Below are 18,113 nucleotides of genomic sequence, written 5' to 3' on the forward strand. Positions count from 1 at the left end.
AAAACTTTTGCTACTTGTTAACACAGTCCTGAACAAAATTTGTAGACTCGTCCCGCCATTGTTCTAATTTGTGTATGGCTCTGGCATCAAATTCTTTAGGTTGATCTCGAAGCAACTTTTGCACCTCATTTTTAACTGCTTCATTGGCTCGAAAATGTTTTCCGTGTAGATCCTCTTAAAGAGATTTAAAGAAATCTGAAAGGCAAAGCTAGGGCAGTATGGGCGTTAGGAGAGAACAGTTTCTTGGTTTTGCAGTGCCGTATGTGAACGCGCATTGTCATGAAGAAAAATCACACCTTTAGTCAAGAGTGCACGGTGTTTTTTGTTTTTTTTTAATGGCAGGCCTTGTCATGCTTACAGTATTCTGGAATTCACTGAAGACTACCTATTGTGACTACCCTGAAGATCAACAAGCCAGTAACAACCAATATTAAAGTGATATGCTCACAAAAAAGTACGCCTTTTCATTCGAAGGAAACGTCGTGAACTCGACTAAAGGTGTGACTTTTCTACATGAAGATGTGCACCCAAATTTGTCACTGCTAAATCTAGAAAAAGGCCATAACTGGGGTGGGAGACCCTTCCAAATCACCCCTACTGCCCTGATCTCGTCCATCAGACTTTCATTTGGTTGGACCCTTGTTATTTGTCAATATTCCATATATTGACATATTATACAACTGAACGAATCATAAAAACAACCTAAAAATTGGAATAAAGTTCAGACCCACAAGAGAAACTACGGTCGAAAAACAATTGTTCGGCTGGAAAGCCGTGACTGCTGACGCTTCTTAAGGAAAAAAAGCTTAGCTAACGGTTTTTCCTTTCTACTTCGAAACTGCTAAGAACCGAGTCTACTACTCAGAAGGGGCCTTCCCCACGCCACTCAGCGCGTCCCCAGGTAGTGGATAGGCAAACGCCCTACGGATATGTAGGGTACCTCCATAGGAGGCAAGGACCAAGGGGGAATTTGTCCCTGGGGATCTATTTGTCCCAGGAAATTTGTCCCAGAAACTGGGACACCCTCACCCGGGGGCCGTAAATACAGGTGGAGGGGGAAGAAGGCCCCTCAAAGGAAAATTCAGCAGAGCCCTCCGGTGTATGTGCACACATCCCGTGGGTTACAAATCTTCTCCCAGCAATGGGTTAAATTGCATGGTGACGCAGAACACTATCGTGGGAGGATCCTCTATAGGAGGACAACTGCGGCAGGGCGTAAGATCCAGGTCTGTGGATAATGGCCTATGCAAAGGGCTGCCTTGACCCTATCGGGGTACCCGCAAGACTGGGGGCCTTGCGGTCAACTCTATTCCCACTTTAGAAGTGGTGCCCCTCGAGGAAATTTTAGCCTAGTAAACAACACAGCATCCGCACAGGATTTTTATTAATGGATTATTTTTCTGGTCTTGGTCAGTTTTGGTGGGCGTTTTCGGCTTGAAAAACCTCTTCCTGGCTAATTTATGCACTGTGAGTTGTCTCCTCGTAGTAACATAATATTTGTAGACATGAATATATAACGAGGCGAGATAATAGGCTTGAGATTGTCTGTGCGGGATTTCGACTCTTGTTGATAGAAGAGCATCGCCAAGTGCTGAAAACCATGTTGTGACCAAGATGGGACCAGAATTGTACAAAGTCTCCAGTCGACTGGATGTCCCAGGGACTTCTTACTGCTTGGTTCTAAGTCGGGTTAAGCGCTTTGGTGGAGATCTGCGAAGATGTGTTGGTCCCCGTCCTGGATTGGTTCTTGGGCCATTGCTTTTCCTGAGGCCAAAATAATTTCAATAATTTAAAGAATATATATGTAACTTGAAACGTTAAGACGTTAAAAAATAACTATCGTATCGACATTTTGACTGACGAATTCAGACACTTCGAACTGGATTAGTTAGAAATTCCAGAAACTGAAAAAAAGATCCATATTCTTTAGAGATGCATCTGTCTAAACTTAGAAAGGGCGTATTCTACAGGGTAGAGGTAATAATACAGGAATCCATTTCAAGAAGAATAAAATTTCAAAAATTAAGAGAGGGATAGGGGATAAGGCTTGGGGTGAATTCAAGAAAACGTGGAAATATGCAAATTATATGGAAATAGGAGAAAATAATAAAAATCTTATGAAATCAGGGTAGGGTGAGCAGGGTTATGGATGAGAAGATTGATCTTTGCTTACGTGGCTAGCAAGACATAATACAAACATTTGCATTCTGCACAAATGCAACAATACAATTTTAACAAGGTAAGGAAATAGGTATAATAGCATCCAACATTCCACAAGATCTGATAAAATTAAAATATTACTTTGTTGAATTTTCTTTTTCATAGCTTTTTCGGGAAATCTCGAAATGCAACTTACGCCCACAAATCCCAACTCAAAAATATCTGCCAGATAATAAGGTTGACAAAGCTAGGTTTCAAAAAATCGAGTCTAAAGTCAAAAGTTTTAGTAGCAAATGGTCCAAGTAAAACCAACAAAGTCAAGTGTTTTTGCTGTATTAGTTTCCTTATTTGAATGCTCTTATTAGGTATCATAAGGATTAGTTACCAGAACTAATTACCGAACTAATATTCTCGAAAATACAAATTCAAGTTTTATTATTACAGATTTAATGTTTCAATCGAATTTTGTCACTTGGGCATTTTTACTTCCAGAAGACAAAACATTTGTAGAAGAACCGAAGTTGTTTCTTTTTGACAACAATACTGACAAAAATGAGCGAATGAAGTAAATACAGCCAAAACACCCACCCTGACTTAGGCATTTTAACCGATTAGCTGTCATATTGTATATCTTTCAGAAGCTATTTTTTTTTTCTAAAACTTATCGTAAAAATTTGGAATTTTATATAATAAAAGTATTGCATAGGTTTTCATCGTAGTATATATCTTTGAAATTTTACAAATTTCTTTGAAAAGATACGATCCAACAAACAAAGAACTTACAGCATTGGCAGTTTCACCCTGAAAAGGACTCTCAAGCCCGAGCATTGTATATACATCAAGGGATTCCGACGCGGATGACATCGGTCTCGAGCCAGAAAAATGACGTCGGCGAACCAGCGCATCTAATGGCCTGAAAACACAAAAGGCTTAAACTTGTAGCTATACGAAAAAAAACTGAACTATCTGAACCAAAATCAACTTGATTGGCCAAAGTAAAGAGACTCATTGTCTGTCAGGTGGCATTTCAGTTATCTGAGGTGGTACTTTTGCATAATATTCTTCGAGATGGGAAAATTATTTAAATCTTATCAGGTTAGTGATTACAAAGTTGTAGAACTAACAAGAAGACAGACACACACACAGGGTTCCCACCCCTAGTTTTTTTTTTTTGCTATTTCTAGGGATTTTGTACATTGCCTAAACAAAATATGAATTTGCACATAAATCACTAGATTGTGATAGACTTTTGAAGAATGTGATAATTTTTTGAATCTAATAGGTTGAGGAATGGCGCCAATTTTACAATAGGCCCAATAGCACGTTGAAGTAGATGTCTGACTGCAAAAATAAAGGCCCCACTCTCGCCTCCATCCACCATAGAGGTAGGTTCGGATTCAGGCCCCAAAAAGGCAATGATAGAACACTAGCTGTTTATTCCAGCGAACCTTAATTGAGATGAGGACAAACCCTACTAGTAGATGACTAAAATCTGATAGGCTCAGAGGGTGGCTCGATTCGTAACTTCAATTGTAAAGCTAATTAATTGAGTTTAATTAATTAATTTAATTAATTAATTGGGTTAACCAATTTCTTGGTTTTAGTCTTCGTTCTTTTTTTGTTTTGTCTTAGTCTTTTAAGCTTCTCTTTACGTTTCCATTTTACGGCAGAGAGGACAGACAGCGAACATCAACCTGAAATGAGCGCTTTTTTCATTATTTTTGGTTTTGTCATACTGGTTTTTCTTACAAGGGCAACAGTGCCAAATATTACAAATAAACTGCAGTTTCATCTTAGCTAAATCCTTCTCTCCGAACCTCTAGGAACCTTCTGCAGAAAGCCCCCACGGGCAACCTTGGGCTAGAAGATTCATTTTTTCTAAAAGTTTTGCCTAAGACACAAATCAAACAAACCATTGAAACTGCTGCTACTACTACTAATAACTCACCGCAGCACTACTAACAACAAACCATTGAAAAAAAAAATCAAATCGGAAAACTTTGAAAATTAACATAAGACAAATGCAGATTATTCACTCACTTTTAGCTAATGATTGTGGGTGTTTCCGGTTTTATTTATGCATTCTGTACTCCAGTATCTGTCTTTGCAGGTACTTATGTATATTTATTTCATATATTTGCATTGACAAAATCTTTCTTTAGTTTTTGCTTTTAGTTTTGGTCTTTAGTTTTAGTCTTTAGCTTTAGTCTTTTAGTCTTAGTCTTTTAGTTTTAGTCTTTCTTTAGTTTTGGCCGAAAACACAATTATCACTATTCTTTTTTGCTTGAAATTTATTTACCTCGATTTTGGCATATACATTATACCTCTAATTCTAACTATCATTTCCATTTATCTGATCCACATTCTAAAATTTTTCCTGCCTTTTAAAGCAGCAGGGATATAATTTGCCCCACTAAATCTAAATCAATGAGGCGTCCAAGGTCAGCAGGAAGAAACATTTTTCTCACTAAAAAACTATATGAAAATTCCTGTTTTACGGGATAAACCGAGCCAAGTTGGCAAAGTTACAGGGACGTCTCTTACCAATATCATTTTCGATTAAAATTTTTCTCCGTAATAATTCCCTTTCGTATTAGGAATGAACATACACTACCTCCTTTCTTTAGATGCAGCTACTGTTGCAGCCATAAATTATACAATACAACCATAAAACACTCTCCTTTCGAAGATGTAATATAATAAAACCCAGGAAAAGCCATTTGACTTTCCTAGCTGGAATCACGAAGGGCAACCTAGCAAAGAATGAACTCTAGCCCATAGTAACCAAAAATTTAAAAACGCGTTCTAAAAATAACTGTCAAGTGAGGAAGAATCTCATTTGAAGTAAATTCATGAACGATGAAAGTTTATTAAACAGTTTGTGGTAACGAATTGTAAGTAAGGAGCGACGCGGCTCAATAATAACCGAAACTCTAAAAAAACAAATTTTGATATCAATACAATATATCAAAAGAATCTGCTTATCATGTTGATCCCAAACATATAAGATTTATTAAGTTTAGTATTATCCATCAAAGGCTACGAGTTTTGAAAAAGGGGTGAAATACCCGCTAAAAGCCAAATAATCTTAATGAAAATCACATCATCGGGTTCAACGAATCAGAGAACCTCAGTGAAGAGGTTTCAGGCTCCTATCTACAAAAATGTAGAATTTTGTATTTTTGCCAGAATAAAGATCACTGATGCGCGTTTTTTTTTCTTTTTTTACATGGGTGATCGTATCAAACCAATGGTCCTAGAACATCGGGAGAGGGCTCATTCAAACGAAGTTTTAGTGCCCTTTTTAAGTAACCGCAAAGATTTGAGGGCAGCTAGTCCCCCTCCCACATCCTTTTTTCCCCAAAATCGTCTGACCAAAATTTTGAGATAGCCATTTCGTTCAGCATAGTTGAAAGGTCCAACAAGTATGCCTTTGGAGACAACATGACCCCCACAGTTCCCCGGGAAAGGGTTTTTAGTTATATAATTTGTGCGTTGTGTATGTATGGTGTTTGTTATATGGAAGTGTTCATACATTTTTCGGGTAGGGGGGGGGGGGTGCATTTTTTGCTTGGGGAATTTTTCACGGGTAGAATTTTCCATTGAGAGGGAAGTTTGCGGGGGTGAACTTTTCAAGGGAAATTTTACACTGGGAAAATTTGCCAGAATTCATACACGAATTTCTTTTTATTAGTATTATTTTCTCTTTTCCGACTCAATTTTAGGTGTGAAGATGTTAAGGGTAATTTTCCGGGGTAAACTTTGTCCGGGATCGAATTGTCTGTAAGATCTTTCCAATGGAGACATTTTCCGTGGGGGTGGGGCCGGATTTCTCAGCATATTAAATTAACGATCAGATAATACATTTTTAAAAAGTTTTTTTTCAACTCAAAGTAAGGAGAAACATTAAAATTTTAAACGAACAGAAATTATTACGTATATTAGGGGGTTGCCCCCTCTTAACACCTCGCTCTTTACACCAAAGTTTGAATGTTGTCCCAGTTCTTTAATAACGACTCCTGAAGTCGTTTATTAGAACAATAAGAATCTTTTTAAAAAGTACTAAAAAACTTTAACGTCAAGAGTGATGTGCTGAGGAGGGGGCAATACCCCTCATCTACGTAATAATTCCTGCTCGTTTTAAGTTTTAATGTTGCTCTTTACTTTGACTTGAAAATCCTGTTGTTTTTTTTTTATTTAATCTAGCAAAGAGTGAACCAATTTTGTGAAGCTATCGTTTTCTATTAAAAACTGAAATTGACTGTATGTACAGAGAGTGGATGTTGTAATAACAATAACAAATCTCTATCAATGAGTCCCTAATTCTCTTTCTTCCTTTTCCCTTTTTTTTCTTCTATTCCTGGCACGCTCCTAGGACAATTTGCCTTTGCAACGAAGTCATTCCACTAAATCTTCTAGCCTGCCCATGAACATGTGTATGCATTCTGTTAAGTTCTATTTTTATTAATAAATTTAACTTACTTAACTAGCTAAACAGCTTTTTATCGTGTTCAAGTACCCTGCTAGCGCCCCAAAAAAAGAAGACACATCAGTGATGCACTGGCTACAATATGATCTTTTTTTGAGGGGAGGGGGGGGGGGTGGTGGTAAAAGGGTTTTGAATCCTGTCGTAGAGTTTTCGGACATGGGAATTCCAACGGTATAGGCCTAGTTTTATATTTCGATTCACCATCGTTTTCGAAAATTTTCTAACTCTTTTCCAAAATTAACATAGTTTTCATTTTTGTCGTTACTTTTTAATTTTAAGCTTAACATAAATAACATTTACCATTCCACAATTAATGTCTCAAGACCTTTTTATACTTGAAAATTTATTTATAAACACACTTTTTTAGCTTTCGATTACTCTGGGCTGTTGTACACTCTTTACTAGATTTTAGCTGTTGCTGCAGCCCGGAAGGTTTTGGCTTTTTCTTAGCTGGAACATAGTAAAGAGCAAGTCACTGTCCGAAGCTATCCCACTTTACTAGGAATCCCTGAAAATAAACCCCTCTTAAAATACTCCCCAGGAAGGCGGGAAGAAAGTGGGTCTGAAATACCAAGGTCTTTAAATACGTCTTTTTTATAGGAATCCCCCCTCCCATCTAACCCTTCTGGATGCGGAGGCCCACAAATGCAACTATGTATGTTGAACTTAAAAATTTCTGCAACAAGTAGAACTATTACCCAAAACCACCCATATTAGAGGCTTAGTCCAAAATATCTCGCAGAATGAAGGGAGATTAAGGAGTAGACCCCCCCCCCACATCCTCTCTGTATTTCTATATTTATCACAAGGTCCACTTGAAGTTAGTAAATTTTGACAAAAACTTTTAGAAGCTTCAGTGATTGGCAAGAAAAATAATATGGTTGACCTCATATTTATAAATACATTTCAAGAGAATAAATTATATCATCCCCCCCCCTCCCAAGAGTGAACCTATTATCTATGACGCAAACGATATTACAAAATGAAAATAGATCAGTATAAAACACCAAGTGTAATTAGTATATTTACAAAAGGTGTTTTGAGTAGTTTCATAATGCCTAGAGTAAGTAGATCAAGCAAAGAGAGTAATTATAATACCTAGAGGACAAATGAAGAACCTAGACCATCAAACCTGACAAGACCAATCCGACCTGACCGGACTTGACCAATCCGAGAGGCTAAGGTAAAAGGTATTGAAAAAAGTCTAAAGTAATGATAAACAAAAAGAAGATACAGTCAGAACACTTGTGTCAGCAAAAATTACAAAAACAAAAGTGAAGAACAAACAAATATCCGGTTTTAAAAATACTAATTGCATATAGAGGCACAGGTGGAATTTTAGTACCTGCGGGCAATATCAGTTTTTGCAAACTCCCCCCCCTCTTAACACGTTAGTGGGCGTATTTTTAATAGAATATATTTAAGTTGCGCTACAAAAGATGCAGGACCCAGGAAAAACTATGTCCCCTGGTGAACCATCCAAGATACGCGATTGATTGCATATTAAATCGGTAATCTGGTTTATTCAACCAAACTTTGGACTTACTTGAATTGTTTGGAAAACGATAGGGTAGATGTCACTGAGATAGGCACTCTTGCACAAGTTACAAAAAAAATACGCTCATCTGAAGTAGCATCTTGCGGTGATTTTCCAACTTTAACCACTTTGGGAGGGGGTATATTGACAGTAGACCCGATTGAGCTCTCTGATAGTGTACTTGATGCTTTCCGGTGACGTCTTCCTATAACTAGAAAGAAGAAAATGAGTAATTTAAGCTCCAAAATTATTTAGTGTGAAATAAAAACAAATATGTGTCCTTACCCTGCTAATGAGAAAAAGTGACCATCAATCCTCAATGAACAGTTACCATCCCTTCGGTTATTATAAATCCTGTGATAGAAGAAACCACATATAATTCAAACCAACAGGATTCCCCATATATCCCAGTGACATTTCCAAAATGTGCTGTCACATAACGCCTCGGCGGAGCACTACGTGCCCAAATATTTAAATCCATGTCCTAATGACATTAAGATCCAAAATCAGAGTTTTTTTAGTGATTATTTGAAAAATATACAATAACTACCAAATTCTTTAACGATGAATAGGCTATATTGCTCAACTACCAATTACGCATATGAGGGTTAGATGGCAGGAGAGTGGTTTCTTTGACGAAAAAGAAGTAATTAATCTTGTTAGTTTGAGTGGCCAGTGGAGAGAAGAATAGTGATATTGATTGTGCAAACTATTCATTTATTATTATGTCTTTCGTTTTTAGTGAAATTATTTAGCATGTCAGTTTGCCATATAATGTAAAAAAAAAAAAGCATAAAGATCCTTTAGATCTATTGCTGGCGCTAGAGCCATAGGGCGTAAACCCAGTTGTTGTGTCTTTTTTTTAAAGGAACAATGTACATTCGGTTCCATACATTTAAGTCCCAAGGATTTAAGGCTGTAAGTTTCAAACTGAAAAAAGACCAGGAGTTTTTTGACACGTTCCCAAGCCCCTTACCCTTTCCAAGTTTCTTTTCCACACTTACCCTTGACACGTTTCCAAGCACCAAGTCTCCAATAAAACTGTTGTTTAACAATTTGTGAGTCCGAAAGGTTGAATATTTTTTTCTGATATGGGATCTTAACAAAACAAAATTGTCTTTTTATTTAAACATCTTATAAAGAACCAAGGTCAATGTAATTAAAGTTAATTAAAATAAAAAGAGGTACAAGGTAAGTATAACTATGTTTGAAAAAGTGAAGGATCTTTTAATTTCCTAATCTGGTAAAACGGCGTTGACCCCTCAAATTAGCATTAATATTCCCAAAGGTTATAGGTCCATTTCACTTTCTTCTTATTTTCGAAGAGGGGTTTTGTAAACTTTATAATGAGGTTTCATTTATTTATTCTGCTAGTGAGCCCAACAAAATAGGCATAACCTCAAGTATAATTTGGTCTAAGAATAATAACTTACTGGACGCAAAAATGCTATTGTCCAAATTTTCTTGACTCTTGGAGTCTTTCTCAATGTCTGATAGTTTCTTCAAAGAGTTGAAGGAATTGTAATAATAGTTCTTTTTGAAGTCTTCCGTTACGGTAGCTGATCTGAAAAAAAGTAAAAAAAAAATGAACAATTTCAATATAAAAAAACTGTAATAACCCTTTTAACGTAATAAAGGTAATATCGATAACAAGATTTGTCAAACTACCTGCCATACGTATATAAAACTTTGTGCCTCTGGCCCTCTGGTCTTCGAGCTATAGAGTGAGCCCTCTTAAATAAGACCGATACTACAGAGGAAATTTTCAGAATCATAAAGAAAACGTATATAAAAAAATACCTCGTAAAGTTCTGGTTAATCGTACTCTAAGCACTTTAAGGGTGGCTATGGGATCCCCCTTAGTCATTTCAATATCTTTTGCATATCTTGTCTTGATTAGCTTTACGAGGAGACTCGTGGGCGGAAACGTATAAAGCAAAACTTCATCTGGCAATAAACAGCCACAAGAAACAGTCCCTGAGTATTGTTCACCCTCGGAATACCATCTTCAAAATCCTTTAGCACGCTTTTAATAGAGGCGACACTAGACAAAATTTTGGAAAGGCCGGGAGGGGGTGCAGATTCTACAGACACGCTGATAGCCCCAAAAAATATTTAGCAAATCAAGGTTATTGTAAATCAAGGTAACGTCGGTAAAATGGATAACATTGTGGGTCGATTGCAATAAATTATAACCCTTGCGTCACAATTTTACAGGTTCATTTTTCTAACTGACCCCAGTACATAGTTTCCATCCCCGAACACTACGTACCTGGTTTCAACCGCTTTAAAAATGCAAAATTAGCGTAAACTGCTCGAGCTGTGAATTTTTGATATTTAATAAATAATAATAAGGAGAATAAAAAAGTTAAGAATGGTAATTAAATTAAAGCTAAATATCTTTGCCTCATTTACAGGACTTGGGTGCAAGACAAAAGAAAATACAGTAATAAGATCAAAGGAAAAATACAAATTAAAAGTCTGAAATACAAAATGTATAATATACACGTGGACAGCAGATTGAACGCCCCAAGTCAAACACATTCTCAACGTATATGGTAAATTACCAAGAAGTTTTTTTTCGTCTCGTATGGTAGAGTTCAGTGGATATATATCCTCTATTTGTGCTGTTCAGGAAGGCTTTTCAAGGTGGTAACAAAACGACCAACTATTATCCAATTTCATTTTTTATTGGTAATTCTCAATCTTTGCCGACCACATTTTCAAAATGTGGTCGGCCTCCCATCTGAGGTGGCCATCAGTTTGGGATATCAAAACTGAGAAAAATACACGAATCACGGAGAAAATATAAGTCACTATGGAGGGATTCATAAAAGATTGATGTTTCAAGAAGACATGCTCAAGAATCCCTAAATATGCTCCCTCATTTCCCTCGAATATGAATTTTCCTCGGCCTTACCGAGCGAGATCGTTCTCGAATGGGGTGGAAAGAGGTAATAAGAAAGGAATTATTGAACACTATCCTTCATCTGATAAGAAGTGGGACCAACCCCATTTTATGCAGTCTGTCCTGGAATTGGTATAATAACGAGTCCTGTCGGCTGCGGCTAGAAAGTCACATTAGCACTGGTGTTATCATTCAGTAAGGCACAGAACAAGGTTCGGTCTTCAGCAGTGGTTCATTCATAATGCAATTCAAAAAATTATCTAGGTCTTCCGTTTGGTTCGTGCATTAGGACCATCATAACACTAGGGATCTCAGCCCATAAAAAAATCTGAGAAAATAGTACGGGCGACGAAGTGGAGCAACAAGTTAGTCAGAGGCAATGCTATAACGTTGCCTATAGTAAAGGTCAAACGGCTCCAATGTTTATTAATATTTTTCCCAGAGGCACTTCATATAGAAGGGGTCGTCGTATAAACTTCAAAGCGGACTCATTCGATTGGAAATCGAGAGTTCTAGTGCCCTTTTTAATAGTCAAAAGTGATTGGAGGGCAACTAGCCCCCCCCCCCCACCACGCCCATCAATCCCCCAAACACATCCAATCAAAATTTTGAGATAGCCATTTTGTTCAGCGTAATTGATTTCCATATAGAAAATATGTTTTTGAGGAGGAAACTCCACCACAACCCTCAAGGGAAGGGTTTTAAGTCAAGCCCTGGGGGCATATAAGATTTTTATAGAAGGCGTTGTCGTAAAAACTTAAAAAAGGCTCATTCGATTGGAAATTCAAAGGGCTAGTGCCCTTTTTAATAGTCGAAAGTGATTTGAGGGCAACTAGCCCCCCCCCCACGCCCATCATTCCCCTAAACACATCCAATCAAAATTTTGAGATAGGTATTTTGTTCAGAGTAGTTGATTTCCACATAGAAAATATTTTTTGAGGAGGACACTCTCCCACAACACTCAGGGCAAGGGTCTTATTTTACCCCCCCCCCCCGCCTTCTTTTTCAAAACCCGTCTGATGAAAATTTTGAGATAGACATTTTGTTAAAAATAGTTCAAAGGTTGGATAAGAAAAAATCTGGTGTCAATAGAATCCCCAGGGCACAGGGCAAGGCGTTCTAAGTTATGCCCTAAGGGCATGTATGGTTCTTACGAAAAGGATGCTCGTATAAACTTCATAGAGGGCTCATTTGATTGGAAATGAGCATATATGTGCTTTATTTGAAACCGGTCGTCAAGCCGGCATGAATCATTTGTAAGTAAAGTTGTTGAATCTTGAAAATTGAAAGTTCTAGTTCACTTTTTAAGCGTCAAGAGAGTTAAACTAGCCCCCCCCCCACGCTCTTTTTTCCCCAACCCCGGCCGGTACCAATTTAGTGATAACCTGTTTTTCGTAAATTGTACTAAAATTATATAAAAACACGCCCCCCAGAGCCCGGGGGATAGGTCTTGTAAGTGTTGTCCTGGGGGCGTATATGGTGCTTATGAAAGGAATGCTCGTATAAACTTCAGAGGGGGCTTATTTGATTGGAAATTGAGAGTTCTAGTTCAATTTTTAAGAGTCAAAAGATATTCGAGGGCAATTAGCCCCCCCCACACACACCCACACCCTTTTTTCCCCAAGCCCATCCGATATTTTTTTATAATAGCCGTTTCATCAAAAATAGTTCAAATGTCAGATAAGAAAAATTCCTGTGTTGACGGAACCTGCCAGGGCCCCGAGGCAGGCCTTATGAGTAATACTCTGGGGGCCTATATGGTTCTTAAGGAAGGATGCTCGTATAAACTTCGAAGGGGGTTCATTTGACTGGAAATTGAAAGTTATCGTTCAATTTTTCTGAGTCAAAAGAGATCAGAGGGCAACTTGCCCCACGCCCCCTCTCCACGCCCTAAATGCATCAGATAAAAATTCGAGATAGACATTTTGTTAAAAATAGTTCGAAGTTCTGATAACAAAAAAACTCCGGTGTCGACAAAGCCCCCCAGGGCCCGGGGGTAGATGTTGTAAGTTATGCCCGGGGCATATATGGTTGTTATGGAAGGGATGCTCGTATAAATATCCTAGAGGGCTCATTTGATTGGAAATTGAAAGTCGTAATTCACTTTTTCAGAGTCAAAAGCGATTGGAGGGCAGCTAGCCTCCCCCCACACTTCATTTATTTTTTCCCAGAGGCACTTCATATAGAAGGAGTCGTCGTATAAACTTCAAAGGGGGCTCATTCGACTGAAGAAAACTAGACTAAAAGCTAAAACATACCAGAAAATAGCACAAAAAGAAGAGAAACACAATAGGCATACATAAAAAAAGAAAAAAAAGAACATTAATAGTTTAAATTCATTAAAAATATCTTCCCTGTTAATTTAAATAATTAAAAATATCTGTCCCTCTTTCTCCTACAGAGCTAAATAAAAGCTTGTCAATTTTTCCATGGTAACATCTATGGAAACTTGGGTAATGTTCTATTAGCTGGGAGACCCGTCAAAAGTGAAGTTTGGTCAATGCTAATGAAATAAAACAAAATTTGATGAAAATATAACAATTTAGAAACAAATTTCAGCTATATATTAGTAGTAACCATCTTTTGAATTTGCTTACACATATAGGAAATACTTTGCTTTCACATGGAATTTGGGTGAAGCTATAGCAATTTGAAATATCATATGGAATTTGCTTGAAGCTATATACTTTGCGTACGCCCCCGTACCAAACAGGTTTTTTCTGATAGATATCCTATTCTACTGGTCATTACACCCTTTCAAAGAGATTTACACAATTTAAGGACAAGTTTTTCTGACGTAGATGTCTAGTTCATGATATACAAGTTTTTTTTTTAGGTTAAATCCGTGGTCATTCATCTGTAAGTTGATTTGTAGGTTTTTTTATTTTTTTTTTTAACTTGACTAATAGGTTTTTAAACCTATTAGTACGAACACAACATGCATTCTATTTTTGGAACTAGGAGCGAGCTTTACAGAGTTTGAGAGACTCAGTTGCCTAATTCCGTGTGGTTTTCCTTTACTTGGTGGTCATTAAAAACGAAATTTTTGTGTTAAATCAGTAGTTTTTGTATCTTTTAAAAGAGCTTTACAGGGTTTCAGAGACTCAGTTGCCTAATTTCGTGTGGTTTTTCTTTACTTGGTGGTCATTAAAAACGAAATTTTTGTGTTAAATCAGTAGTTTTTGTATCTTTTAAAAGAACTTTAATGGGTTTGAGAGACTCAGTTGCCTAATTCCGTGTGGTTTTACTTTACTTGGTGGTCATTACAAACGAAATTTTTGTGTTAAATCAGTAGTTTTTGTATCTTTTAAAAGAGCTTTAAGGGGTTTGAGAGACTCAGTTGCCTGATTCCGTGTGGTTTTTATTTACTTGGTGGTCATTTGTTGTATCTTTTAAAAGAGCTTTACAGAGTTTGAGAGACTCAGTTGCCTAATTCCGTGTGGTTTTCATTTACTTTTTGGTCATTATCATAGATATTTTTGTTTTTATTGTTTATTTTTTGTATATTTTAAAAGAGCTTTACAGGGTTTGAGAGACTCAGTTGCCTTATTCCTTGTGTATTTCCTTCACTTGATGGTCATTAAAAGCGTTATTTGTTTGTTAAATCTGCAGTTTTAGTATGTTTTAAAAGAGTTTTACGGGGATTGGTAGACTCAGTTGCTTGTTTCCGAGGGGTTTTCCTTTACGTAATGGTAATTACAAACGAAATTTTTTTGTTTAATAAGTAGTTTTAGTATCTTTTAAAAGATCTTTAAGTGGTTTGAGAGACTCAGTTGCCTGATTCCGTGTGGTGTTTCTTTACCTGGTGGTCATGTGTTGTATATTTTAAAAGATCTTTACAGAGTTTTAGAGACTCATTTTCCTAATTACGTGTGGTTTTACTTTAATTTGTGGTCATTAAAAAAGAAATTTTTGTGTTAAATAAGTAGTTTTTGTATCTTTTAAAAGAGCTTTACAGGGTTTGAGAGACTCAGTTGCCTAATTCCGTGTGGTTTTCCTTTACTTGGTGGTCATTAAAAACGAAATTTTTGTTTTAAATAAGTAGTTTTTGTATCTTTTAAAAGAGCTTTACGGGGATTGAGAGACTCAGTTTCCGGATTCAATGTGGTTTTTCTTTACTTGGTGGTCATTAAAAACGAAATTTTTGTGTTAAATCAGTAGTTTTTGTATCTTTTAAAAGAGCTTTAAGGGGTTTGAGAGACTCAGTTGCCTGATTCCGTGTGGTTTTTCTTTACTTGGTGGTCATTTGTTGTATCTTTTAAAAGAGCTTTACAGAGTTTTAGAGAATCAGTTGCCTAATTCAGTGTGTTTTTACTTTACTTGGCGGTCATTAAAAACTAAATTTTTGTGTTAAATAAGTAGTTTTTTTATCTTTTAAAAGAGCTTTACAGGGTTTGCGAGACTCAGTTGCCTAATTCCGTGTGGTTTTCCTTTACTTGGTGGTCATTAAAAACGAAATTTTTGTGTTAAATCAGGAGTTTTTGTATCTTTTAAAAGAGCTTTAAGGGGTTTGAGAGACTCAGTTGCCTGATTCCGTGTGGTTTTTCTTTACTTGTCGGTCATTTGTTGTATCTTTTAAAAGAGCTTTACAGAGTTTGAGAGACTCAGTTGCCTAATTCCGTATGGTTTTCCTTTACTTGGTGGTCATTAAAAACGAAATTTTGTGTTAAATCAGTAGTTTTTGTATCTTTTAAAAGAGCTTTACAGGGTTTGAGAGACTCAGTTGGCTTATTCCGTGTGGTTTTTCTTTACTTGGTGTTCATTAAAAACGAAATTTGTGTGTTAAATAATTAGTTTTTGTATCTTTTAAAAGAGTTGTAAGGGGTTTGAGAGACTCAGTTGCCTAATTCCGTGTGGTTTTCCTTGACTGGGTGGTCAATACAAACGATATTTTTGTGTTAAATAAGTAGTTTTTGTATCTTTTAAAAGAGCTTTAAGGGGTTTGAGAGACTTATTTGCCTGATTACGTTTGGTTTTTCTTTACTTGGTGGTCATTTGTTGTAACTTTTAAAAGAGCTTTACAGAGTTTGAGAGACTCAGTTGCCTAATTCCGTGTGGTTTTCCTTTACTTAGGGGTTATTAAAAACGCAATTTTTGTGTTAAATCAGTAGTTTTTGTATCTATTAAAAGAGCTTTACAGTGTTTGAGAGAATCAGTCGTCTGATTCTATGAGGTTCTGATTCACTTTGTTGTCATTAATAAATAAATTATAGTGTTAAATCATTAGTTTTTGTATATTTTAAAACAGCTTTACGGGGTTTGAGAGACTCAGTTGCCTAATTCCGTGTGGTTTTACTTTACTTGGTGGTCATTAAAAAAGAAATTTTTGTGTTAAATCAGTAGTTTTTGTATCTTTTAAAAGAGCTTTAAGGGGTTTGAGAGACTCAGTTGCCTGATTCCGTGTTGTTTTTCTTTACTTGGTGGTCATTTGTTGTATCTTTTAAAAGAGCTTTACAGAGTTTGAGAGACTCAGTTGCCTAATTCAGTGTGGTTTTTCTTCAGTTGGTGGTCATTAAAAACGAAATTTTTGTGTTAAATAAGTAGTTTTTGTATCTTTTGAAAGAGCTTTACAGAGTTTGAGAGACTCAGTTGCCTAATTCCGTGTGGTTTTCCTTTACTTGGTGGTCATTAAAAACGAAATTCTTGTGTTAAATCAGTAGTTTTTGTATCTTTTAAAAGAGCTTTAAGGGGATTAAGAGACTCAGTTGCCTGATTCTGTGTGGTTTTTCTTTACTTGGTGGTCATTTGTTGTATCTTTTAAAAGAGCTTTACAGAGTTTGAGAGACTCAGATGCCTAATTCCGTGTGGTTTTCCTTTACTTGGTGGTCATTAAAAACGCTATTTTTTTGTTAAATAAGTAGTTTTTGTATCTTTTAAAAGAGCTTTACAGGGTTTGAGAGACTGAGTTGCCTGATTCAATGTGATTTTTATTTTCTTAGTGGTAATTAAAAAATAAATTTTGGATTTAATTATCTAGTTTTTTTATCTTTTAAAAGAGCTTTAAGGGGTTTGAGAGACTCAGTTGCCTAATTCCGTGTGGTTTTCCTTTACTTGATGGTAATTAAAAACGAAATTTTTGTGTTAAATAAGTAGTTTTTGTATATTTTAAAAGAGCTTTAAGGGGTTTGAGACTCAGTTGCCTGATTCCGTGTGGTTTTTCTTTACTTGGTTGTCATTTGTTGTATCTTTTAAAAGAACTTTACAAAGTTTGAGAGACTCAGTTGCCTAATTCCGTGTGGTTTTCCTTTACTTGGTGGTCATTAAAACCGGAATTTTTGTGTTAAATTAGTAGTTTTGTATCTTTTAAAAGAGCTTTACAGTGTTTGAGAGACTCAGTTGCCTAATTCCGTCTGGTTTTTCTTTACTTAGTGGTCATTAAAAACTAAATTTTTTTGTTAAATAAATAGTTTTTGTATCTTTTAAAAGAGCTTTACAGGGTTTGAGAGACTCAGTTGCCTAATTCCGTCTGGTTTTCCTTTACTTGGTGGTCATTATAAACGAAATTTTTGTGTTAAATCAGTAGTTTTTGTATCTTTTAAAAGAGCTTTAAGGGGTTTGAGAGACTCAGTTGCCTGATTCCGTGTGGTTTTTCTTTACTTGGTGGTCATTTGTTGTATCTTTTAAAAGAGCATTACAGAGTTTGAGGGACTCAGGTGCCTAATTCCGTGTGGTTTTCCTTTACTTGGTGGTCATTAAAAACGAAATTTTTGTGTTAAATCAGTAGTTTTTGTATCTTTTAAAAGAGCTTTACAGGGTTTAAGAGACTCAGTTGCCTAATTCCGTGTGGTTTTTATTTAATTGGTGGTCATTAAAAAGAAATTTTTTTGTTAAATAAGTAGTTTTTGTATATTTTAAAAGAGTTTTACGGGGATTGAGAGACTCAGTTGCCGGATTCCTTGTGGTTTTTCTTTACTTGGTGGTCATTAAAAACGAAATTTTTGTGTTAAATCAGTAGTTTTTGTATCTTTTAAAAGAGCTTTAAGGGGTTTGAGAGACTCAGTTGCCTGATTCCGTGTGGT

General features: G+C 36.3%; 1 protein-coding gene across 4 annotated transcripts in view; it reads right to left on the minus strand.

Moving 5' to 3' along the window:
* LOC148946154 (CDK5 and ABL1 enzyme substrate 1) overlaps window positions 1-18,113 on the minus strand; it is a 129,367-nt gene that overhangs the window by 32,727 nt on the left and 78,527 nt on the right. For all 4 annotated transcript variants that reach the window (XM_089098223.1, XM_089098221.1, XM_089098222.1 and 1 more), the window contains exons 3-5: window positions 9,620-9,750; window positions 8,196-8,397; window positions 2,944-3,073 (exon numbers count right to left, since the gene is read on the minus strand). In XM_089098223.1, the coding sequence (XP_088954349.1) occupies window positions 2,944-3,073; window positions 8,196-8,397; window positions 9,620-9,750 (463 nt within the window). The remainder of the gene's footprint in view (window positions 1-2,943; window positions 3,074-8,195; window positions 8,398-9,619; window positions 9,751-18,113) is intronic.

The sequence above is a fragment of the Artemia sp. Qi Xiang Cuo genome, chromosome 12 (assembly GCF_049724085.1).
Source record: "Artemia sp. Qi Xiang Cuo chromosome 12, ASM4972408v1, whole genome shotgun sequence".
Taxonomy (NCBI): domain Eukaryota; kingdom Metazoa; phylum Arthropoda; class Branchiopoda; order Anostraca; family Artemiidae; genus Artemia; species Artemia sp. Qi Xiang Cuo.